Genomic DNA, 26,222 nt, shown 5'->3' on the forward strand with positions numbered 1-26,222 from the left:
ATCAATACAACCTAATTTTCAATTGCAAATTGACAGCATATTTATTTAATTTCTATTTAGTTTTTCTAATGTTTTATCTATATCTCATCAATAAGTTCAAGTAGACATTTTAATAATTCTTTTCATCATATAACATATTTTCTTGGTGACAAGAAAACATTAGAGAGATATCAATTAATGCTCATATTTTTTATTTCACATAAATTTTATATTTGTATGAGGTTTTTAGTAAGTTTCTTATATGATAGCAATTTTTACATGTTTTTAATGAATTTATAATCTACCTTACTGTGAGAAACAATGGAGATCATTACTTTATCTAAAATTTTATTACAGAGGTGAGAGATTTACCATCATCTATATAACTTTAAAGACTTAGGACCTAGTTTTTAGGCATTGATGGTATATAAACATATCTACCTAAAAGGAAGAATTTAGGTGTTTGAAGAATTTATCTAGAGAAGGACAGAGAATTTTAATTCAGCTTTGCTTTCAGGGGTACATATCACACAATCACTTTCATTTACTTGACGAAAAGGCGATTCTCTGGACCATGTTTCTGAAGGCTTGCTTCACTTGCTGATTTCTTAGTGTATATATGAAAGGATTCAAGAGAGGAGCCACTGAGGTATTGAGCACAGCTACTCCTTTGCTTAAAGTCACCCTCTCCCTTGCAGAAGGTTTAATGTACGTGAAAATGCAGCTACCGTAGGAGAGGGAGACAACTATCATATGGGAGGAACAAGTGGAAAAAGCTTTTCTCCTTTGGCTCATGGAAGGGATTCTCAGAATTGTCCGGATGATATATGCATAGGAGAGAGTAACTAGTGTTAAGGAGACCATGATTGTCACAACAGCTAAAAAAAATGCCATGAGTTCTAGAAAGCGAGTGTTTGTGCAAGAAAGCTGCAGAATTGGAGAAGAGTCACAGAAGAAATGATCAATTATATTGGAGGCACAGAAATCCAATTGCAGTAGCAGAATTATTGGTGGACAGATGATCAGCAATCCTATAAACCAGGAGCTAAAGACAAGAAGCATACAGACTTTGCTGCTCATGATGGTGGTGTAATGTAGAGGTTTGCAGATGGCCACATAGTGGTCATAGGACATGGCAGCCAGAAAGTAAAATTCGGTCACCCCAAATAAAATGAAAAAGAATAGCTGAGTCACACATCCATTATAGGAAATGGTTCTGTCCCCCGTCACAATACTGACAAGGAATCTGGGAATGCAGACTGATGTAAATAATATTTCTAGGACTGAGAAATTTCGAAGGAAGAAGTACATTGGAGTCTGCAGATGGGGATCTGAAAGGGTGAGAGCAGTAATGATCAGGTTCCCAGCCACACTGAGCATGTAGTTAGCAAGGAGAAACATGAAAAGTATAACCTGCCACTGTGGGTCATTTGTCAATCCAAGAAGAATAAACTCTGTTACTTCTGTGTAATTTCTCATCGTGTTCCTGCTTTTCAATGATATTCTTCGTTTTAGCTGTAAAATAGATGAAGAAATAAGAAAGCCATGACACCAACAAAGAAGCACACACATGCACATACACTTTTTAAAAAAAAATCATTGCTACCTTTTTCTTTTAGAGAAAAATAATTTTGTGGTACATAGAAACAAAATACTTTAAAAATTATTTTATTTATTATGTCATATATTAATTCATTATTCCTATATAGTATTTTCTTCATTGTATTGTTACACATTTCAGTATACATCTTTGTCCTCTGAATATTTTGATATATTCCTGAAAACAATAAAATAAGAGGTTATTACCTACTAAAATAAAGCTCTTGAGAGTTTTTCCTACCTTACCACAATAGTTGTTGAAGATATCTATTTTTTGTTGCTCTCTATATACATTTTGTTGTTGTTGTTAATCCTCACCTGAGGACATTTTTCCATTGATTTTATTTTTTAGAGAGAGTAGATGGGTGAGGGAGAGACACACAAGGAGAAATATCGATGTGAGAGACGTATGGATTGGTTGCCTCTGCATGCACCCCGGCCAGAGCTGGGGATTGAGCCTGCAATCCAGGTATGTGCTCTTGACTGGAATCGAATCTGGGATGCTTCAGTCTGTGGTCCAATGCTCTACCCACTGAGCCAAACTGGCTAGGGCATACATTTTTTAATTGTACTATCTTGAAAAAGCATTTCCTTTCTTTTCTCCATTCAAACTTACAATCTATGGAGACAACTCAGTGACCCACCTGGTACAGTAATGTGTTTCTGATAATAGTATACAGAGGTATTTAATGAATGGGAGTGTACCCAATGTATCCCAATATCTGCATGGCAAGGTATTCTAATTTTAGTTAATAATATGTTTAATGGTATTTTGTAAGATTGTAAGTATATTCTTGAGTGTATTTTTATTCACCACCTACCTATCCTGAGTCTGCTCCTGTTATTAAAGCAGGACTTTTACTTGTCTTAATTTTATTTTTGTAAACTGCAAGTGTTCTCACTTATTTCTAAAATGATTTAGAACTCTCCCACAATATTGCCTATTATTTTTTTTGAGGAGACCAAAAACAAAAAAAGGTAATAGCTCAAAATTAAAGTTAAGTTTGGGGGAGGCAAAGATGATTACTTTTTCCTTTTTTATTCCATGTGTGGCTTTCAAGATAATTACGTTTAATTATATTTTAATACATGTGCATGGGGTATTCACATAGACATTGATAAATCCACAAAAATTCCCAAGACAATGAGGCAACAGTAGGTATAAAAGACATTTTTGGACAAAGGAGAAAGGTGGGGAATGGGGTATTAGATTTCAGAAGTGAGATTAGGTTTACAGGTAATTGAGGAAGAGTGTAACAAGTGTTAATTCTTGATCTTATACAAGATTTGCTTAATTATTTTTCCTGTTTAAGTTATTATTTTCCCTAAAAGCTTTGAATATATTGTTATCTAAGATCATTTTTTAAAAATACTTAAATTTTTAGACAGCCTGCCTAAGTCTGTATGACTTGTTTGTTTTCTATGTTCTTCCTGGGTTTCAGAGCTTATAAAAGGAATAATATTTTCTCAGGATTAGCCAATTAACTTAATATGTTAATGAACTTACTCAAATTTTTTACCTATAAAATTTAGGGATGGATACATTTCCACTTTCAAACATTAGTTCTCTTTTTGCATTGTTTCTGTTTTTTTTCCCTTTATATGCTTCTATTTATGCACATTAAATAAAGTTTCTGGAATCTTGTACAAAAAATGATTACATGGTGTCTTGAATGTATTATTATTTTCTAAATATATTTTTATTTATTTCAGATAGGAAGAGAGAGATAGAAACATCAATGATGAGAGAGAATCATCGATTAGCTGCCCCTGCACATCCCCTACTGGGGATTGAACCCCCAACCCCGGCATGTGCACTGACCAGGATCAAACCATGACCTCCTGGCTCACAGGTCGATGCTCAACCACTGAGTCATACCAGTGGGCTTGAATTTATTATTTAAAAAATGGTATTAGAAGCTATCTAGATAAGAACACAAAAAATCATGTAATGTTATTAATCACAAAATATTTGTCACAATGATTAATAATGTTGCATGAAATACTAGTAAGTAAATTATAATATTTTAAAATTTGCCTCATTTTTATATATATTTTTAAATTTTATGAGGTTGAGTTTCTTTTTACATAATGTTGTACATACTTCAGATTACTTGTAAAAAGCATAAATATACATGTTTGAGGCAAAATATATTCCTGAAAGAAACTATCAAAGGTATACTTACGTTTTTGGTAAATATGACTGATATTTGTCAATGTCCTTTACAATGCCTCTTTGACTTGTTTAAACATAAGTGTGCTGGGATTTTTCAAAAGCCTTTGCAATGCTTCATCTCTGTCATTTGCTTTCTAACCAAATATCCAAAATGTTGATAATAAAAAATAATTTCAAGAGCTCCCCTACAATATTAACAAAAAAAAGGCATACATCAACCCATTTCTATATACAAAACAAAATTTCTTTAAGGATCTGGGGTGCCGGAATTTTCTATCTACACCACTTAAAGAAGCACTATCTTGATACTTAAAATAAGCTATAGTTGCAATAAAAGCTTATGTCATATTCTTCCAAGCTTGGTGGGCAAGGTAATGTGATCTTTTGTACAGAAATAATGTTATTCAGGCTAGCCCTATTTTATCCACTTCTTTTACAATGGACTCAGGGGATCAGTTGATGAATAAACAAAAGGCACCACAGAGATGGTGATCTCAAGACACCAAGCATTAAACAGTAGTCTGAATTGCTACACAATTTAGAATAGAATATTTAAGTGCTGGTAGCCTCAAATCAGAGCAAAAATATAAAGAAGGATTTGCATTTTCATAATGATCGATAATTTCACAAAAAGAAACTTAATAACAATGAAACAGACATTAGAAATTTCTAAATGGCAACACGTAGATTGTGAACAAGCGGGGTTTTCTCTAATCTTAGGGAAAATATTAATAAGTCATTGTGATGTTTCAGAAAGAGGCTGAGGTTTCCATTATTCTGCACCATCAAAGGTGTCAGGCTTGTCTTTAATGTTTTACGTCTTTCCACTGAATGCTAACATAGAAAACCTGATTATGGTTAGAATCACTATCATATATTCATTAATAATTATTTGTTGGATCTTTTTTATGTGTTGCCCTCAAGCTTAGTTTCTGAGAATGCAGAGGTGATAAAGACAGCTCTTTGCATAATTTATTTTTATTTTTTTATTTTAAATAATTCTTTATTGTTGATAGTATTACATATGTCTCCTTTTACCCCCATTGATCTCTTTGCATAATTTTTAGTTCTCACAGAAAAGTGTGAGAATTCTACATTATAGTATTTTTGAAATCTCAGATTTCCTTTTTCCTGTGTAATATGAGGTATATTCTCCCTCAGCATCATCTTATTATTCACCGCTCCGATCTTAGAGGACATTTGTAATATCCCATTTATGGTACATTCATTATTTGAGACATATCTAGTTTTTATTTAATCTGTGAGTTTCATAAAACATTTTGTTTCATGAAATAGTTTAAAATAAATAGAAATTGTGGTTACTTAATGATTTTAAATGATAGAAACTCTTTGAACAAAGATTTTAAGGTTATTTTTACTGTTTCTTTGGGAGACAAACGAAGTTATTCAATGTATATGGTTAAGCAATACAAAATGCATACTGGAGTAGAGACCATTAAAGCATAATGGCTGTTTATTTTTTTTTTTTTTAAATATATTTTATTGATTTTTTTTACAGAGAGGAAGGGAGAGGGATAGAGAGTTAGAAACATCGATGACAGAGAAACATCGATCAGCTGCCTCCTGCACACCCCCTACTGGGGATGTGCCCGCAACCAAGGTACATGCCCTTGACCGGAATCGAACCCGGGACCCTTCAGTCCGCAGGCCGACGCTCTGTCCACTGAGCCAAACTGGTTAGGGCAAGCATAATGGCTGTTTAAACCAAAATCTGTTGTTTTACTAAAAATCAAAATCAAGAACTTGAATAATGTGCCATAAGCATGATGTTGAATTACAAACATTTCACAATAGTGTTTATATGATGTTTATTTGTAGGCCTTGATATTATTTAAAATTAGAGGCCCGGTGCATGAAAATTCAAGCACTGGAGAGGGGAGTCCCTCAGCCCAGCGTGCCCCCTCTCAAGTCTGGGAGCCCTCAGGGGCGGGAGGTGACATGGAGATCAGGGGAAGGCGATGCCCCTATCACACCTCTGCTGCCACTGCCACTGCCAGCAGCACAAGCCTTGGCCGGCCCTAGTTACTTGAGCTTTGAGCGGCCCTGGGCTGCTGGGGGGCTGAAGGGACTGGGGGACTCCAAAGGCAGGTGTGCGGCAAGGCTGGGCTGAGGGGACTGGGTGCTGCCATCTTGTGGCTGTGGGCGCTGCCATCTTTGAGTGAAGGGCAGTCAATTAGCATATTCCCTCCTTATTGGCTGTGGTGACCACCATCTTTGAGGGTGGGGCATTAAATAAGCATATTCCCTCCTTATTGGCTGTGGCTGCCACCATCTTTGAGGGCCGAGCAGTCAATAAGCATATTCCCTCCTTATTGGCTGTGGCTGCCACCATCTTTGAGGGTGGGGCATTCAATAAGCATATTCCCTCCTTATTGGCTGTGGGCACCACCATCTTTGCAATGGCATGAGGGTCAATTAGCATTTTCCCTCTTTATTAGATAGGATTATACATTATAGAGAACCTATTATAAAATAAAGATACATGCTTTAATTTTAATTTATTTAATTTTAAATAAGTTGCTTTAATATATAAGACATCATCTTAACTTGAAGACATCTGCAAAGACTCTATTTACAAATAAGGTCTTATCTACAGATTCCAGGTGAACATGAATTTTTGAAGGGAATTATACAAACCTGTACAGTACCCAAAATGCATAGTTCTTTTTAAATTAAATTTATTGTGGTATCATTAGTTAATAACATTATGTAAGTTTCATATGTACAAGCTTACAATTAATCATCTTTATATTTCACCACCCCAAATCTAATCTCATTCTGTCACCATGTATTTGACAAACAGATAGGTTTAGTAGTAATTATAAACAATAAAATATATCTCCATTGAGCATGGCAAATTATATGCTTTCAAAATTTTTACATAATTAGTTTTTATATCAATATTTTCAATAATGGATTATAGGAACATGCATAAAGATCACCAGAATATAAATAATTACATTTATTTATATTGTTTGGAATTTCTTTTTTCTTATTGATTAAGTTATTATATATGTATACTTATCCTCCCATTACCCCTCCCTCACCCCACCCCACTCATGCCCTCACCCCCATGGTGTCTGTGTCCATTGGTTAGGCTTAAATGCATGCATACAAATCTTTTGGTTGATCTCTCCCCCTTATCCCCATCCTCCCCTACCTTCCCTCTGAGGTTTAACTATCTGATTGATGCTTCTCTGTCTCTGGATCTGTTTTTGTTCACCAGTTTCTGTTGTTCATTATATTCCACAAATGAGTAAGATCATGTGATATTTATCTTTTTCTGACTGGCTTATTTAGCCTAGCATAATGCTCTCCAGTTCCATCCATGCTGTTGCAAATGGTAAGAATTCTTTTTTTTTTTTTACCTCAGCGTAGTATTCTATTGGGTAGATATAACACAGTTTTTTAATCCATTAATCTGCTGATAGGCACTTAGGCTGTTTTCAAATCTTAGCTATGGTGAATTGTGCTGCTATGAACATAGGGGTGCATATATCCTTTCTGATTGGTGTTTCTAGTTTCTTGGGATATATTCCTAGAAGTGGGATCACTGGGTCAAATGGGAGTTCCATTTTTAGCTTTTTGAGGAAACTCCATACTGTTCTCCACAGTGGCTGCATCAGTCTGCATTCCCACCAGCAGTGCACGAGGGTTCCTTTTTTCTCCGCATCCTCACCAGCACTTGGTTTGTTGATTTGTTGATGATAGCCATTCTGACAGGTGTGAAATGGTACCTCATTGTCGTTTTGATTTGCATCTCTCAGATGATTAGTGACTTTGAGCATGTTTTCATATGTCTCTTGGCCTTCTTTCTGTCTTTTTTCAAAGAGCATCTATTTAAGTCCATTGCCAATTTTTTGATTGGGTTGTTTATCTTCCTTTTGTTAAGTTGTATGAGTACTGTGTAAATGTTGGAGATTAAACCCTTATTGATGATAACATTGGCAAATATGTTCTCCCATTCATTGGGTTTTCTTGTTGTTTTGTTGATCGTTTGTTTTGCTGTACAGAAGCTTTTAATTTGATGTAGTCCCATTTGTTTATTTTCTCTTTAGTTTCCATTGCCCTAGGAACTATATTGGTGAAGAAATTGCTTCAGCATATGTTTGAGATTTTACTGCCTGGGGATTCCGCTAAGATTTTTATGGTATCCCATCTTATGTTTAAGTCCTTTATCCATTTTGAGTTTATTTTTGTGTATGGTGTAAGTTGGTGGTCTAGTTTCATTTTTTTTGCATGTATCTGTCCAATTTTCCCAACACCATTTATTGAAGAGACTGTCTTGACTCCATTGTATGTTCATGCCTCCTTTGTCAAATATTGATTGAGGATAGTGGGTTGGGTTGATTTCTGGGTTCTCTATTCTATTCCATTGGTCTATATGTCTGTTCTTGTGCCAGTACCAGGCTGTTTTGAGAACGGTGGCTTTGTAATACAGCTTAATATCTGGTATTGAGATCTCACCTATTTTGTTCTTCTTTCTCAGGATTGTTGCAGCTATTCGGGGTCTTTTTTATTCCAGATGAATTTTTGGAGAATTCTTTCTAGGTCTGTGAAATATGCCATTGGTATTTTAATGGGGAGTGCATTGAATCTATAGATTGCTTTGGGTAGTATGGACATTTTAATGTTGATTCTACCAATCCATGAACACGGTATGTTCTTCCATCTGTTTATGTTGTCCTCTATCTCTTTTTTCATGTCCTATAGTTTTCCGCGTACAGTTCTTTTACCTCCTTAGTTAAGTTTATTCCTAGTTATCTTAATTTTTTTGGTGTGATGGTAAATGGAATTTTTTTTTTAATCTCTCTTTCTGTAAGTTCACTATTGGTGTATAAAAATGCCATAGATTTCTTGGCGTTAATTTTGTATCCTTCTACATTGCCAAATTATTTATTAAGTCTAATAATTTTCGATGGAGTCTTTAGGGTTTTCTATGTACAGTATCATGTCATCTGTGAATAGGACAGTTTTACGTCTTCTTTTCCAATTTGGATACCTTTTATTTCTTCTTCTTGTCTGATTGCTATGGATAGCACTTCCAGGACTATGTTGAACAGGGGTGGTGAAAGTGGGCATCCCTGTCTTGATCCTGTTCTTAAGGGAAATGGTTTTAGTTTTTGCCCATTGTGTATGATGTTGGCTATAGGCTTGTCAAAGAAAGCTTTTATTATGTTGAGGTATGATCCCTCTATTCCCATTTTGTTGAGGGATTTTTATCAAGAAAGGTGTTGGATTTTCTCAAATGCTTTTTCTGCATCAATTAATATTACTATGTGGTTTTTATCTCTCAATTTGTTTATGTGATGTATCACGTTTATTGATTTGTGGATATTGTACCATCCTTGCATCCCTGGGATAAATCCTACTTGGTCATGGTGAATGATTTTTCTGATGTAATGCTGGATCTGATTTGCTAGATTTTTTTGAGGATTCTGTCATATATGTTCATGAGGGATATTGGTCTGTAATTTTCTTTCATTGTGTAGTCTATTTCTGGTTTTGGTATTGAGGTAATGCTGGCTTCATAGAATGAACTTGGAATGTTCCTTCCTCTTGAATTTTTTTTGAATAGTCTGAGGAAGATAGGTTTTAGTTCTTCTTTGAATGTTTGGTAAAACTCCCCTGTGAAGCAACCTGTCCCTGGGCTTTTGTTTGTTGGAAGCTTTTTGATGAATAATTACATTTATTAAATTAAGAATAACTAAATGAATAAAATGTGATTTAATGTTTCAATACATTATTTTTAAAAATTGTATTGAATTTATTGGGGTGACAAGCAACAAAATTATATGGGTTTCAAGTGTACAATTCTGTAATACATCATCTGTATATTGTATTGTGTGTTTTCCTACCCAAAGCCTCCTTCCATCCCCATTTATCTCACCTTTACCTACTTCAACCTCCCTCACCCCCTTTTTCTGTGTTTGAGATTGTGCTTATCTACTTTCTTCATTTCTTTTGCATGTATTAATTAGTGCTCTTCTGTAAGAAAGTTAATTCTTGTCCTGGTCAGTGTGCTAGTTGGCTGAGCATCAACCCATGCATTTATAGGTTGCAGTTCAATTTCCAGTCAGGGCACATGCCCAAGTTACCAGCTGGATCCCCAGTCCAGGGCATGCATGAAGCAGCTAATAGATGTATCTCTCTCCCTCTCCCTCCCTTCTCTCTCTCTCTCTCTGTCTCTCGCTCTCTCTCTCTTTCTCTCTCTCTCGTCAATAAAAATATATTTTACAAAATAAATTTAATCCTTTCCCACCTTTAATTAATTATTTAATTATTTATAACAGTATGCACTAATGATTATTAATTTTTTGGGGGGGTTATAATTCAACCAGAAGCCCAATGCACAAAATTTGTGCAAGGGGCTCTCCCCATACAGCCGTGGTGGCTTGCCTCAGCCCTTGCAGCCCTGTCTTCATCCGGAACTTAGTCTGGAAGGATGTTCGGAAGGTCATTCGGCTGTCGAGTCTAATTAGCATATTATGCTTTTATTATTATAGATACTTCATTTTTTGTTTTGTTTTTCAAATTCTTCAGTGTTGGCCATTGGCTGCTCTTTTAAGTAATTAGCCACTGTAAACTGACCATGAAATTCATTGCATGTGTGGGGTGAAACTGCAGGGTCTTTCATAAATTGCAACAGGTCACTTTGCTTCACAGAGAGTGTACTTTTTCTAGAAACTGATTCAAGTCTGGATTGGATGAAAGTTTTTTGATTCAGGTCAGGCTTCCATTAATAAGATTTGTTGTTGGGGTAAAAACCAAGATGGCGGCATAGGTAAGCGCCTAAACTGCTGCCCCGCACAACAGTTTCAAAACTACAACTAAAAGGCAGAACGGACACCATCCAGAACCACAGGAAGGCTGACTGAGTGGAAATTCTACAACTAGAAGGAAAGAGGAAAGCTCACAGAGAAGGAACAGCAAAGGTCTGAGGTACAGAGACATGTGCACGCAGAGAGGAAGGGCAGCGGAGTGCCTGGCTGGCTTTCTCTGGTGGGAGGGGAAAGGAAGCCCCTGACTGCACTGAACTCCAGTTCCGGGTGAAACCCCGTGGACCCAGGCTCATACAGGGGAAGTTTGGACTGTCAGGTAGAGAGAAAGGCACATGGAGACTCGGAGACTCGTAGAGTCGGGGGAGCCGCGGTGGCAGGGGTCTGGAGGCGCGAGTGCGCACAAAGACTGACTGCGGAGGTTACCACAGGCTATCCCTAGTGGAAGAGAGTCAGAAGCTCCTGACTGCACTGAACCCCAGTTCCAACTGCACTGAACTGCAGTTCCAGGCGAGCCCCTGGGGACCCACGCTCTTACCGGGAGAAATCTGGACTGTCAGGCGGAAACTTGGGAACTGCGGAAGGCAGAGTTCTAGAGACTCGCGCACAAGGGCAGGGCTGACGGGAAGCCAAGACTGTCTGCTCCGCCCTCAGACTCCACCCCTTCCAAGCTGAGCACAGAGGCTTTTGCAATCTGGCAAGGCTAATCCTATAAGGCTGTCTCCAGCACCAAAAATCTCCCAGCATAGACACAGCTGATCCTCACAGCCAAATGGCCTGCAGGTCATTTCCTCCCAGTGATACCAACAACAATCAAGACTTAACTACAACAAGGCTGTACACACAGTCCACAAAAGGGTGCACCAAGAGTGTCCACATCAGGTTAACTGGGGAGGCAGACCCACTGGGCCATAGAGGAAACCTAGCACACAAAGCTACCCTACCAACTCAGGGAAGCAGTGAAAAATGGGGAGACAAAGAAACAGATCACAAACAAAAGAAATGGAGAAAAACAAACGACTGGATATAGAATTCAAAACCATGGTTATAAGGCTTTTCAAGAATATTCTAGAAAAGGCCGATAAATATAATGAGACCCTCGAAGATATGAAAAAGGACCAACTAGAAATTAAACATAAACTGACTGAAATAAAAAATATTATACAGAGACCCAACAGCAGACTAGAAAAACGCAAGAATCAAGTCAAAGATTTGAAATACAAAGAAGCAAAAAACACTCACCGAAAAAGAAAAAAGAAAAAAGAATCCAAAAAGTTGAAGATAGTGTAAGAAGCCTCTGGGACAACTTCAAGCGTACCAACATCAGAATTATGGGGATGCCAGAAGAAGAGAGAGAGCAAGATACTGAAAACCTATTGGAAGAAATGATGACAGAAAACTTCCCCGACCTGGTGAAAGAAATTGACTTACAAGTCCGGGAAGTGCACAGAACCCCAAACAAAAGGAATCCAAAGAGGACCACACCAAGACACATCATAATTAAAATGCCAAGAGCAAAAGACAAAGAGAGAATATTAAAAGCAGCAAGAGAAAAACAGTTAGTTACCTACAAGGGAGTACCCATACGATTGTCAGCTGATTTCTCAACAGAAACTTTCAGGCCAGACGGGAGTGGCAAGAAATATTCAAAGTGATGAATAGCAAGAACCTACAACCAAGACTACTCTACCCAGCAAAGCTATTATTCAGAATTGAAGGTCAGATAAAGAGCTTCACAGATAAGAAAAAGCTAAAGGAGTTCATCACCACCAAACCAGTATTATATGAAATGCTGAAAGGTATTCTTTAAGAAGAGGAAGAAGAAAAAAGTAAAGATAAAAATTATGAACAACAAATACATATCTATCAACAAGTGAACCTAAAAAATCAAGTGAATTAAAAATCTGAGGAACAGAATAAACTGGTGAATATAATAGAATCAGGGGCATAGAAAGGGAGTGGACTAATAATTCTCAGGGGGAAAGGAGTATGGGAGGTGCAGGAAGAGACTAGACAAAAATCGTACATCTATGGATGAGGACAGTGCAGGGGAGGTAAGGGCAAAGGGTGGGGTGGGAACCGGGTGGAGGGGAGCTATGGGGGGAAAAAGGAGAAACAATTGTAATAATCTGAACAATAAAGATTTATTAAATTAAAAAAATAAGATTTGTTGTTATTATTACTAGTGTTATTGCTATTATTATTGAGTAAAAATTACTTCAGTAGGTTTCCCATTTATTTTTGTCCTACACTTTCATGATTAATCTCCTATAATAAAGGTACATCTCTGTGAATTACTGTTTTTATTACCACTTTATACAGGCTTCTTGGAGCTGTACAATAACTTGGTTCAATCATTCCAAGACTTAAGGAAGACACTATCAGGGAAGCTTCAGTGAGGCTTCAATAGCAGCATGTCCCACTTTCATCATCAACCCCACTTCCTCTTTTCCTCAGTTATAATAAAAGACAATGTATTTTAATTCTGGATATCTTAGGGAATATAGTTTGGAGATTAATAAATAGCTTGAAAATGTTGAATGCATTCCAACCTATCTCATCAATGTATTGATTTATACCTCTATATTAACTAATATTTCAACTTCTTATTATAGGTTAACTTTGAATCATTCGTTTATTAATTACCTGAGGAACTAGTGGATTGCCTCCCATCTACTCAAAGATGCATAGAGAATCCACAATTTCTGGTAAATGCACTAAATTCAATAATTTCAGCTCAATGTAAAATTAAGTTTCTTCTACCCTAGACATGGGATATTAGAATTCATCCAAACATAAGTTTTCATATTTTTGTTAAAATAAATGAGCAAAACTCAGACAGTGTGGTTCAGTGGTTGAGCATCAACCCATGAACCAGGAGTTTACAGTTAGATTTCCATTCAGGGCACATACCCTGGTTGCAGGCTCCATCCCCAGTAGGGGGCGTGCAGGAGGAAGTCAATCAATGATTCTCTCTCATCATTGATGTTTCTAGCCCTCTGTCCCTCTCCTTTCCTCTCTGAAATTAAAAAAAAAAATTTTTTTAAATAAATAAATACGAGCAAAATCTTGTAAAACTTTTAACATGTAAACTTTTTGTTTCTTAGTTTATGTCTACTTGCCATCTTCTGGATAATGCCCAGTTATTCTGATACATGCTATAGGTCCTAAAATAGTCTAGTAGTGGTAAATGCATACACAAGGGGAAATTTAAAGTTAACTCCTCCTATTAGGTAATCACAGAGTTTCTAAACAATGCCTGAACCACTTCATGAGGCAGAGGAAGATGGATCATTTTGTTGACAAGACAGCCTAGGTCAGCCGTGGGCAAACTACGGCCCGTGGGCCGGATCCGGCCTGTTCGGCTGTTCTATCCGGCCCGCGGAGCCAAAAGAGCAGAGGGTTCTCTTGCTCTCCCCTCCGCTCCTTCACCAGCAGCAGTGTTAACATGGCAACGTCGGGAAACATGGCCGCAGCTCCTTCTTCTGAGTGGGCGGATTTATATCCCCATTCAGTAGAAGGAACAACCTCTCAATCTTCCAGAGGCTCCCTGTAATGCCCGCGGACGCGTCTCCCGACATCACCCTGGGAATGCATAGACACGTTATCGTGGTGATGTAGGGAGACACGCCCCTGGAGAGCACAGTATCAGAGCCTTTCTGAGGTAAGATTAAGAGTTCTACTCAAACACAATTTTTTCCTGTTCCCACATTCTGTACATCACAATGACTTGTTAATAAAACAACAAAGACTTTCAGCTTTTAGTCACTTCAACTGGTGGCCTGTCCTTTGTCACAAAACCCTGAAACAGCACCAGAAGAGGTGCAACCGGAACTCATCGATCTTCAGTCTGACTTTGTCCTGAAGGAGAAATTCAGCTCTCATGAACTAAGAGACTTGTATGCTTCACTTAATGAAGCCACTTTTCCAAACATCCGGAGGATGGCACAGAAGATACTGGTGCTGTTTGGGTCAACCTATGTTTCTGAGCAGACATTTAGCGTCATGAACATCAAGAAAGCCCCTCACAGATCCAGCTTAACTGACGAACACCTCAGATCTATCCTGAGAATAGCCACAATAAAACTAACTCCAGACTTTGATGCATTAGCTAAAAAAGGAGACCAACAACACTGTTCCCACTGAAGTTGATGTTTTAAAGACCAAAAAGCTTTCAACCCAGTCTACATTGCCATCTACATCTACGTCCCGGGCATAATTTGGAAGTTGCACTAAAGAAAATGTTTAATTTACTGTTTACACATTTTGTTCTTTTCTATTTGTTTTAGTTTTAAATTATTTTATTATATTTAAGTTTAATTTGAAAGGCTTTTGTACCTTTCCTTTGTTAGGCAATTTTATTTTGCCTTTGCCATCTTCAATATAAGGTATGTTATTGTGCTATGATTCCTCCATTTTTTGAAGTTTCAAATTATAATAATTGGTGTTTACATTCTTCTTGTTAAAATGTTTGAAATGAATAAAACTATTGAAATAAAAAAAAAAAAGACCGTACCCTTTTATGTAATGATGTTTACTTTGAATTTATATTGGTTCACACAAACACTCCATCCATGCTTTTGTTCCGGCCCTCCGGTCCAGTTTAAGAACCCATTGCAGCCCTCGAGTCAAAACTAGTTTTCATTTGTAATGCTAACAGCAAAACACCCATGAAAAACACACATGGTGTCTAAATAAGACAAAGGAAAATCGTTTGGGCAAAAATAAAAAGGATCCCAAATCAATTATATAGAAAAGATTCCTTTATTAACTTTTGGTCGAGAATATGTTTGTATATTTTCAGAAAACAACTCCAAGACCATGTGGATTCCTGCAACAGAGAGGAATTGACAGGTCTGCTCCAACCACGAAGACAAGAGGAGAAACAGTCCAGAGATGGAAGACGCTGACGACGCCTTGCCACGCTAGCAGTCAGCAGCTGTGCGACACAGCAAGTTGCCTAGGACCAAACCAGAGAGGGTCGGACCTGCATTGCCACCATGTGCCCACCATCCAGATATCATTGCTGACATGTACACATAAGGAACTTTTTGACATTGAAACGGGGACTCAGAACTGTTGGACATGGAAATTGGGACTCAAACATTTTTTGTTATTATATGTTTATTTCTAGTCTGCAGAGGCAAGATTTTTTAAAGGAATGAAATGGGGAAAAAATAGATACAGAGGCAAAGAAGCATTGAACAGACTGTCAAACTACAGTGGGAAGGCAGAGGAGGTTGCGGGGGGCGGGCTGTAAGAGATCAACTGAAGGACTTGTACGCATGCATATAAGCATAACCAATGGATAAAAAACACTGGGGGGAGGGGGCAGGTAAAGGCATATACTGGGGGGAAGGGGAGGCCGGGGGAAGGTCAATGGGGAAGGAAAAAAAAAAAAGGAGACATATGTACTACTATTTGTAATACTTCAAATAATTAAAAAAAAATGGGAATAAAAAAAAAGTTTGCCCACCCCTGGTCTAGGTTGTGCTTTGAAATTTAGGGCTCATTCTAATTCTCAATCATCACTCTTTCCCAATCAACACCCTAACATTCATTCACAGAAGACATATGGAGAGCTTGTGAATTAAATCAACTTTATAATTAAGGAATCTGTAGAATCAGGATTTAATAACTGACTAAGTCACCTCTTCTGTTGTAAAATGATTGAAACATTAAAGTTACATTTTCTTTCTTTAAGCTCTCTAATGCATGTGGAAGGCTATTGTATTAGCTTTGCATTTATTATTTAAGTTTATTCAAACTTGCTTTTAGTAGGCATTTAATTATAGGTAAGCTCTAACTTCCTAATGTGTGAATGTAGACTACCAGCATTTAATTGCCTAATGGAATTTTTGCTGACTTTAGATCTAACCAAGTTAATAAATCAACCCCAGATTGTTACTGCTTTCAGAGTCTGTTACCTGGATATGCTCTTTGTATATCAAGTGCAGTTTCAGAGAGCAGAATCCACCCTAGCAACTTAAACATAAATCTATTTAATACAGAGTAATGAATGGCTTAAGGAATTATCAAGAGAGCTGAAGGCAAATTTTAAGATGAACTTGCTAGAACGGTCTCAAAGCCAATTCACAAATTTGAATCTCCATTTTTGTGAGAAAGGAAATATAGTGCTATGTTAGCTCTAGTCCTCAGGAAACTAGTACTATTTCCATAAGGTTTAGAATCATCTGAATCTGTTATGATCTACACTAGCAATATATATACTTGATAACTAAGTTTAAAGTTCGTATCTTTTATGAATGTACCTGATTGGCAGAACTAAAATCACATTTAGAATCCTACTGAAGACAACTGAAAATGTGGCCCTTGCAATCTCTGCACATGGATACACACATCTGAAAGAATTTGGAAGATGCAAAATGAGTACATTCATAATAAAATGTTTTCAGAATAGTAATATCCAAAAGATAAGTCTAAATTATTTCCATCAATAAATTAAGTAAACATTATTGTAATCCTCAATTTACATATAGATCAGTGGGTACCACATAATATACTACACAAGGCCAGTTGTCCTCTTGATACTATTGTGATGCATAAAGCTGAATTATTTTGAGTGAACTGTATGTGGATAGCTGTATGCCATTACATTAAAACTGTTACTGTTTAAGATAATACTAATAGTTATAATTTACTAAGCACTTGGAAGGAATCACACTTGTTTGTAAGTCCCTTTTAAGCTTTATCTAAATAAATATTGACAACCGCTACTGAAGAAATTACTATTAATCTCCCTCATTTTCATGTTAGGAAACTGACTTATTAAGAGTCCAGCTATCTCTCCAAGGTCACTCAAATGGATTTGTGCTTCTGAGATTATATGGAGGAGATGAGAGAGTAGATGAGCTGCTATTCAGACTTGAAGAAATCCACCTCAAGGAAGCCCTGGGGAGTAATGGCAAGAGAAGTTTCCTAAATTAATGATATTGTTGGGTATCATTGTGATATTTTACTATTATTTATACAAAAACATCTCAATTCAAAAAATACGTTAAAAGTGTGATAGCCCTAGGATTGTAATCATACGGGTGCTTCTGTTATCTTAATGATTAAAACATAGGGTTTTGTTCTAAATATGTCCACAGTGCAGATCTTAGGAGGCAGAACTGAAAAGGAAAGAGTGGTTCTGTCTGTTGAATAAGGAGTTTAAGCAGTGACTAGTATTGTTGAAGGGTTACAGAAATTTCTATCTATGGTTCTGAAAAATAAGAAGTCTTAGAAAAAGCCAGACATATACCTCATTCAAATAAGATGTCAGAGCAAAACAATGATCATTTCAAGCAAGATATCTTAATAGTTTAAATAGGAAGTCGGCATTTAGAGACTACCATTTATTTTGTTGTTTAACATTTTTTTAGTCAATACTACATTACAATAAGCCCTTTGGTAGACAATAATGAACAAACTGTCCTCTTTGCTTGAGAAATGCTTATAGTCCATTAATATAGTCAAGAAAAATTAAATTCCAGTGAATTTTGAAATTTTCTATCATATTGGTAAGCATACCACACTGTTCCCTGATGCTCATGTAATCTTATATGGACTGTAAAATATAGCAATACAGGTCCAATTATATTGATGAAGCAAAAAAGGCAACATGAGTTTGAGAACTTTAGCACAGGAGACCTAAGATTAGGGCTTGATGAACATGAAAGAACTTTGATTGCTTAAGAATACAAAAGTTTGCTGTGACTCAAATCAGACTGATGGAGAATGACTAAGTAATATGTATGAGTGAGATAGTGATTTATCAACCATATATTCTACAGCTGTGACTGAGATTAGTGGTGTGGGTAAGTCAGAGCTCAATCCAAATATGGCAGAGTCTTGGCCATAAGAGACTAAATTATCATGCAGGTATATGTTACATCTGAGTTACCAATAGAAGAGTTGGGGGATTCGGAGTTTCTTTGCTAAAGTGATTTTCTGTATTTAAATTTAGAAATATAAGTTTTTTAAAATTAAATTTATTGGGGTGACACTGGTTAACAAGATTATATAGGTTTCAAATGTACAATTCTATGACACTGATTGCATTGTGTGCCCACTACCCAAAGTCAAATCTTCTTCCATCTTCATATATTTGACCCCACTTAGTCTTTATGACCCTCCAGCCCCCTTCCCTCTGGTAACCTACCATGCTATTATCTGTGTCTATGAGTTTTAATTCAAAAAGAGTAATTGTCTTCTGAATTTTTTAATTTTGGGGGTTAGGAAATTGTCATAAACCAAACCTTGCATTTTGGATGGGCTCATTTAGTACTTTGTGAAAGAATAAATTATCTAAATAGCATTGTATTCTGAATTTCTAAGATTTCTTTGTATTTGTTTATTTTGTAAGGTTTTTCCCCTCCCCAGGGAGTTAATGCAATGGTTTATTTGGGGATCATAACCCTGATTTGATCACTGTTTCAATGTTTATTTGCCACATATAAGTTCCTATGAATTTTTATGTCTCATTCTTTAAAAGGAAGATAAAAATATATTGACTTAAAGAGACTATTAAAATCGCAGAGGGATAGGTAAAATATTTATGATACTTTAAAACAATGTTCACATGAGGAAAGTGAGTATTGGTTTCATAGAATTATTTCTTTACTAGAGGCCCAATGCACGAAATTTGTGCAAGAGTAGGCCTTCCTTCCCCTGGCTGCTGGCACGTGGGACCCGGGCTTCCCTTGCAGCCCCAGCTTTGTCCAGAAGGTTGTCTGGAAGCATGTCCGGTCTAATTAGTATATTACATTTTTATTATTATAGATTACTAGTGGCCCAGTGCATGAAATTCATGCACATTAAAAGGGAATTAATTAGAGGAAATAATTTAATATTGCTATTTACCCTTTCTCTATAATAGTAGTGTCAGAGATGAAAGAAAATTAGTAAAATGTATATGAAAACCTTCCTCCTGTCAGAGTCTGGGGCTCACCACAGGACCCAGAGTCAAGTCCCCGCCCACCCACATGCACCTCAAAATCATGTGAGACCCAGACCCGGCCGGCATCCCCTCACTGAGCTAGATCCATATCTGGCCAGTCCCACCCTTGTCAAACCCTGCTGGGCAGGGGGCATAGCCTCAGGTCCCCTGGCCCGGCGCCAGGAAAGGGGGCATGGCCTGAGGTCCTCCAGCCCAGACCGGGGTCGGGGCATGCCTTGAGGTCCTCCATCAAACCCCGCCAGGTGGTACGCCGAAACCGGTTTGGCTCAGTGGATAGAGAGTCGGCCTGCGGACTCAAGGGTCCCAGGTTTGATTCCTGTCAAGGGCACGTACCTTGGTTGCGGGCACATCCCCAGTGTGGGGTGTGCAGGAGGCAGCTGATCGATGTTTCTCTCTCATCGATGTTTCTAGCTCTCTGTCCCTCTCCCTTCCTCTCTGTAAAATATCAATAAAATATATTAAAAAAAAAAAAAAAAAAAAACCCCGCCAGGTGGGGGACGTGGCCAGAGGTCCCCGGTCAAGCCCTGCCAGGTGGGGGGGCACAGCCTCAGGTCCCCTGGCCCAGTACTGGGAGGAGGGTGCAGCCTCAGGTTCCCTGGCCCAGCACCAGGATGGGGGGGCATGGCCTGAGGCCCCCCAGTCCAGACCGGGGTGGGGGCGTGCCTTGAGGTCCTCCATCAAGCCCCACCAGGTGGGGGACATGATCTGAGATCCCCTGTCAAGCCCTGCTGGGTGGGCGCAGCCTCAGGTCCCCCGGCCCAGCACCAGGAGGGGGGCGCAGCCTCAGGGCCCGTGTCAAGCCCCACCGGAAGGGGGGCACAGCCTCAGATCTCCCGTTAAGCCCCCTGAGCGGGGACAGCTCGAGTTCCCCCGACCCAGCACTGGGGGTGCACCTTGAGGTCCCCTGTCAAGCCCCGCTGGGTGGGGAGCATGGCCTGAGGTCCCCTGTCAAGCTCAGCCAGGCAGGGGGGCGCAGCCTCAGGTCCCCTGGCCCGGTGCTGGGACTGGGGCGTGGCCTGAGGTCCCCTTACAAACCCCGCTGAGAGGGGGGTGTGATCTGAGGTCCCCCGGCCTGGTGCCGGGGTGGAGGGCACTGCCTAAAGTCCCCTGTCAAGCCCAACCTAGTGGAGGGTACAGCCTGAGGTCCCCCAGCCTGGCGCTGGGGCGTGGGGAGCAGCCTGTGGTCCCCTAGCCCAGCAGCAGGATGGGAAGTGCACCTTGAGGTCCTCCATCCAGCCCTGCTGGGCGGGGGGCGTGGCCTCAGGTCCCCTGGCATGGCACTGGGGTGAGGGGTGTGGCCTGAGGTACCCTGTCAAGCCCTGCCTGGTGGGGGATGTGGTCTGAGGTCCCCTGTCAAGCCCCATGGGGGTGTGGGAGGGCATAGCCTCGGGTCCCTGCTGATTGCTTGTTAAGGCTCCTTATGGGAACTTGGCCTCAGCTGTGGGTGCAGCCATCTTTGTGACAGAGTGATGGTCAATTAGCATATTCCCTCTTTAGTAGATAGGATGTTTTTATTGATTTCAGAGACAGGAAGGGAGAGGGAGAGAGATAGAAACATCAATAATGAGAGAGAATCATTGATTGGCTGTCTCCTGCATGCCTCTTACTGGGGATTGAGCCTTTAACTGGGGCATGTACCCTGACTGGGAATCAAACCTTGACGTCCTGGTTCATGGGTCAAAGCTCAACTACTGAGCCATACCAGTTGAGCAGAATTATTATTCTTTGCATAATAAATGGAATCAATAAAATAGCTCTTTCATAGAAAGGAAATAATTGTTGCTTTTCTGTTTCTTTCCACATGATTCACCATACACTTCTCTAATTTCCACAACTGTTATTTGCCATCATGATTCTCTTTGTCCAGAATATCCATTGAATTATATTTATTATTTTACCTGGAAATTCTTACTGGATTACTGCAAATGTTGTGGGCAAACCCATCTTTTATATTGATACTAGTGTCCCGGTGCACGGATTTATGCACACTGAAAGGAAATTAATTAGAAGAAATATTTTAATATCTCTTTTTACCCTTTCTCTATAACAGCAGTGTCAACCACATTCATGATTGACAATGACAGATTGAAACACACTTGTGATTGGCGCCATTGAGAGCCTTATATGTATCGTGCATGCGCTAGTCAATTTAGCCTTTTATATATAGATAAATTTGCTTAATTAGACCTGCTTTCTGATTTAGCTAAACCTTTTCCATTCTAGTGAAGCACCCCAACTTCTCTTCCAGGTAATTGTCAGCAACATAGCAATAAATATCAACACGAAGCAGATTATTATTGTAGATCATAAAGGGAGAAAAAAGGGTAAAATATTTAACTGTAGCAGTGTTTGACTATATTCTGCACAGTGAGAAAACCTGAAGTCATTTTCAAGTTCCACCATTTCTTACTTCTTTTCAGTTGGGTCAAGTTTCTAAACTTTCTAAATCTCTGTTGTCTTGCAAATGAAAAGAAAATAGGATTCTACCGAGTCTCCTATCTACCTGCTCCAGGACTTCTGTGAGGATCAAATGAGATGAGGCACAGGAAAATGCTTCACAGAAATTTGGTGAAAGTGTATAATGTTTGCCCCTGGCTATAAAGCAAGTCAGGTTCTTGGGCTGAAGAAACTCCAAGGAGGCTAGTTGCTAGGGAGAGGAAGTTGGGCATTGCTACTTCACGTCATTACCCAGCAACCTCAGAAACCGTTTCTGGGCTGGGCTGGGCTATGGGCCGCATGTTGTGCCATGGGGTCTTAGCAGTGTTGGCTGCGATTTGGTGGGGTGTTGCTCTGAGGTGGTGGCGGGGCCTGTGACCCACTTGGGGGAAGCCGAGTGTTGGTTTGTCGGCTCCATGTCCATGGTGCCATTTATTTTTAAATGGCCAGTGTACATCACGCCAGCTCTTGTGTTGAGCATCTACAAGAACTGATGGTCACTGCATGTCATAGTTACCGAATAGAGGGAAGAACACTTAGCCTTTTATGTATATAGACTAGAGGCGCAGTGCATGAAAATTCATGCACTGGGGGGGGGTGTCCCTCAGCCTGGCCTGCCTCCTCTGGCAGTCTGGGAGCCCTCAGGGGATGTCCTACTTACAGCTTAGGCCTGCTCCCTGGGCAGCGGGCCTAAGCCGCAGTCTGGCCTCCCTCTGTGGGAGGCGACCGGTCTGATCAGGGGAGGGCGCTGCCCCCATCACCCTGCTGCTGCTGCCACTGCTAGTCGCAGAGGCAGCCTGAGTCCTGGGACTCGCAGCCACTGTGGCTTTGTCTGCCCTAATTAGCATACTACCCTTTTATTAGTATAGATAGTAGTTGGTATGCTTTAAAAATGATTAACTCATAAATGTTTACATTTTATCTGTTACCTGAAATCGTATAGGGTGGAGATGGTATATTTTATTAATCCAAATGACTAGTATATGCCTGCAACTTAGTTGCTTTAAAATATTTAAAAAATAATGTCTGAATGAATTTTCACAATCATGTGAGAATTAGAAAGAAATTATATATGCAAGGTTCTTATTCTTCATATACAAAGCTATTAATATTTACATGTAGATATTAACTTAAGAAAAATACTGCATGAAAACACATTTTGTTATTTATAAGGAATCACCTTAGATTATTCTATATATAGCATTATTATTGATATTCTTTGTTTTGTACATAGACTTAATTTGAGAAATATGCATTCATATTTCCTGGATGTAGATGTTCTTGAAATAATTTGACATTTCCTATAAATCTAGACTGTGTTCATTGTATACATTCTTTTAAAAAGATCTGAGAGAATACCAGATAAAGAGTGGTACACAGGTAAAATTGAATTGATGATCAATTCATGATTCACAATACAAGTTGGGACTAGAGGGAGCTGTATTGGAGAGAGTTTTTCTATAATTCAATTCCCAGTAACCTTTTTTACTAAGGAAATAATGTGACTGTTTAATAATATACAAGATAATGACCAACAAAAAAAATAGAAGTGAAAACTAAGATGACAGCCAAAGCAGACATGGTTTATCAAATACTTATGACTTAAGGGTTAAAATGATCAAATATTTAGCAATTATTGTACAATTGACCAAAATTCTGCTAGAAGAGGCAGTAAAATTGACATTTTTTGTCAATGATAATATTATCAGGCTTATAGGCAACTTAGACGTAACTTGTTGCATTTAACAAATTAAATTTTAATTATGTTATATTTTGCTTCCTGTTAGAATTTGAGGTTATTTAGGGCAAGAATCATTATTTTTTATTTACTTATTTTTAATTCTCACCTGAGGGTATTTTTCCATTGATTTTTAGAAAGAGAGTAGAAGAAGAAAGAGAGGCAGACAGAGAGAAACATAGATGTGAGAGAAACACATAGATTGGTTGCCTCCTGCACAAGCCCTGACCAGGACCTGGGCCCAGGAGGAGCCCCCAACTGAGGTACATGCCCTTGACTGGAATCAAACCCAGGACCTTCAGCCTGCAGGTGGATGCTCTATCCATTGAGCAAAACCATCTACGGCAAGAGTCATTATTTGTCATCACTATATCCCCAACACATGTCATAAGTAAGTAAAACCTAAGTGAGTTAATCACACATTAGAAAGTCCTTTAACTATTCTAATATTTAACATGAACTTCTACTCATAATTATTACTAGTGAAAGCCAGAACAGAAATGAAAGTAATCGTATTAGTCTAGATTTTGAGATGAAAGAAAAGTGATTTAAATCCCAGTTTGAAAGCTACAATCTCTGTGACAAAGAACTTTTGACCTCAGTTTCCTCTTGTTCATTCACCTGTAAATTAGAAATAGGAATACTCACTTTCTAAGAGGTTTTTTTAAAAAAATAAATATTGTGTACAGTTTGCCTAATTGAAGTAGAGTGTACAGAATATTATAAACAGATGTTTAAAATTTCTCTTTCCTTAATTCCCAAATCCCTAAGTCAGTTGTAGATCCTCCAACTAAAGCACAGTTCTCCAGAAAATTGAACTCTGACCAGTTTATTATAGTTTCATGCATTTTACTTGATATATTTTACATTGTCTGTTCTCTACATACATTTTAATTTTTGGAGGTAGTTAATCTAACTGAAGGAAAATACCTCTGACTAAAAGATGATAATAATTGTAGGTGCCTCATAAAGTTATTGGCAGGACTGAATGAGCCAATACAAAGAAAACAATAACTCTATCATCTAGTAATTGCTGAAAAAATTTTATCTTACTTTCCACATCTCTTTCTTCTCCTTCTCATTATATTATAATTATTATTAACTAGAGGGCCCTTGTGGCTGCCAGCTGCTGGCCAGGGCCTCCCTCCCTTCCCCTGGCCAACCCAGGCCTTGGTCGAACTCACGGAAAACTCCCGGTTGAGAGGACAATTTGCATACTAAATAAAATCAAAATTTTCTAATAACATTCATTTCTATTACCTGCTAAGATTGTTAAGTTCCAAATTTCACATCTATCCTGACATTTTTTCTAATTAAATGCCTTATATCTCTTCAAAAGTAAGAGGCTTCTACTTAAATCATAATCATTAGATTTTTTTTTTACTTCATCAAAGTACATTGAATAAAATATTTCACAGAATACTCTGAAGCAATATCCAGCTTTTTCAAATTTATTGAATACAACATTTGGGAAATTTTAATATGGAAATAACAAAGGGAAAATAACTGTGATGAAGCAAAGGATGTGTGGGGAGAGTATGAAAAATAGAAGTCATTGATAAGAACTTCATCCTTTTAATGTTACTAGTACTTTCACTTATCAGAGAAAAACATAACCTTTTGAAAAGCATCTTTAAAAGCTTGCTTTACTTGCTGGTTCCTCAGGGTATATATAAACGGATTCATCATAGGAGCAACCGAAGTATTCAGAATAGCTACTCCTTTGGTCAATGATGCCTTTTCTTTTGCCGAAGGGTTGGCATACATGAATATGCAGCTTCCGTAAGAGATGGAAATGACAATCATGTGAGAGGAGCATGTAGAAAATGCCTTTTTTCTCTGGCTGGCAGAAGGCAGTCTTAGGATTGTCCTAATGATGAATGTGTAGGACAGAATTATTAAGGCCAAAGTGAAAAGCAGAATTACTATTGCAGAGTAAAAACCAATCACTTCCAGGAGCCAGGTGTCCGAGCAGGATAATCGCAAGAGGGGGAAATAGTCACAGGCAAAGTGATTGATGACATTAGAGCCACAGTAATCTAACTGGAGAAAAAGAATAACTGGTGGGAAGATATTTAAGAATCCTGCCAGCCAAGCACAGAAGACAAGCAATATGCAGACTCTTTTGTTCATGATAGTTGTATAATGCAGGGGCTTGCAGATGGCTACATATCGGTCATAGGACATGGCAGTTAGAAGATAAAATTCAGTTATACCCATGAAGATGAAGAAAAACAATTGAGCTGTGCAAGTATTGTATGAAATAGTTTTGTCTCTGGTGATAATTGTGCCTAAAAATCTAGGAATACAGACAGTTGTAAAGGATATTTCTAATATAGAGAAGTTCCTAAGGAAGAAATACATAGGGGTCTGTAGATGAGAATCCACCAAGGTGAGAGTGATGATGGTCAAATTTCCAGAGACACTTAATATATACGTGATAACTAAAAAGAGAAAAATCACAATCTGAAGCTCTGGATCATCTGACAGTCCTAGAAGAATGAATTCTGAGGGTACTGTGCGGTTTCTCAT

General features: G+C 38.4%; 1 protein-coding gene across 1 annotated transcript; it reads right to left on the bottom strand.

Annotated features, from left to right (window-relative positions):
* Nucleotides 1-519: 519 nt before the first annotated feature.
* On the bottom strand, nt 520-26,222 carry LOC308244244 (uncharacterized protein; the record flags this gene model as incomplete). Its single annotated transcript, XM_080660215.1, has 3 exons — nt 520-1,494; nt 1,726-1,756; nt 25,288-26,222. The coding sequence occupies 3 exons, from the start codon at nt 26,220-26,222 to the stop codon at nt 520-522; spliced, it is 1,941 nt and encodes a 646-aa protein (XP_080516341.1).

Source organism: Plecotus auritus (assembly GCF_963455305.1).
Source record: "Plecotus auritus genome assembly, chromosome: 3".
Taxonomy (NCBI): domain Eukaryota; kingdom Metazoa; phylum Chordata; class Mammalia; order Chiroptera; family Vespertilionidae; genus Plecotus; species Plecotus auritus.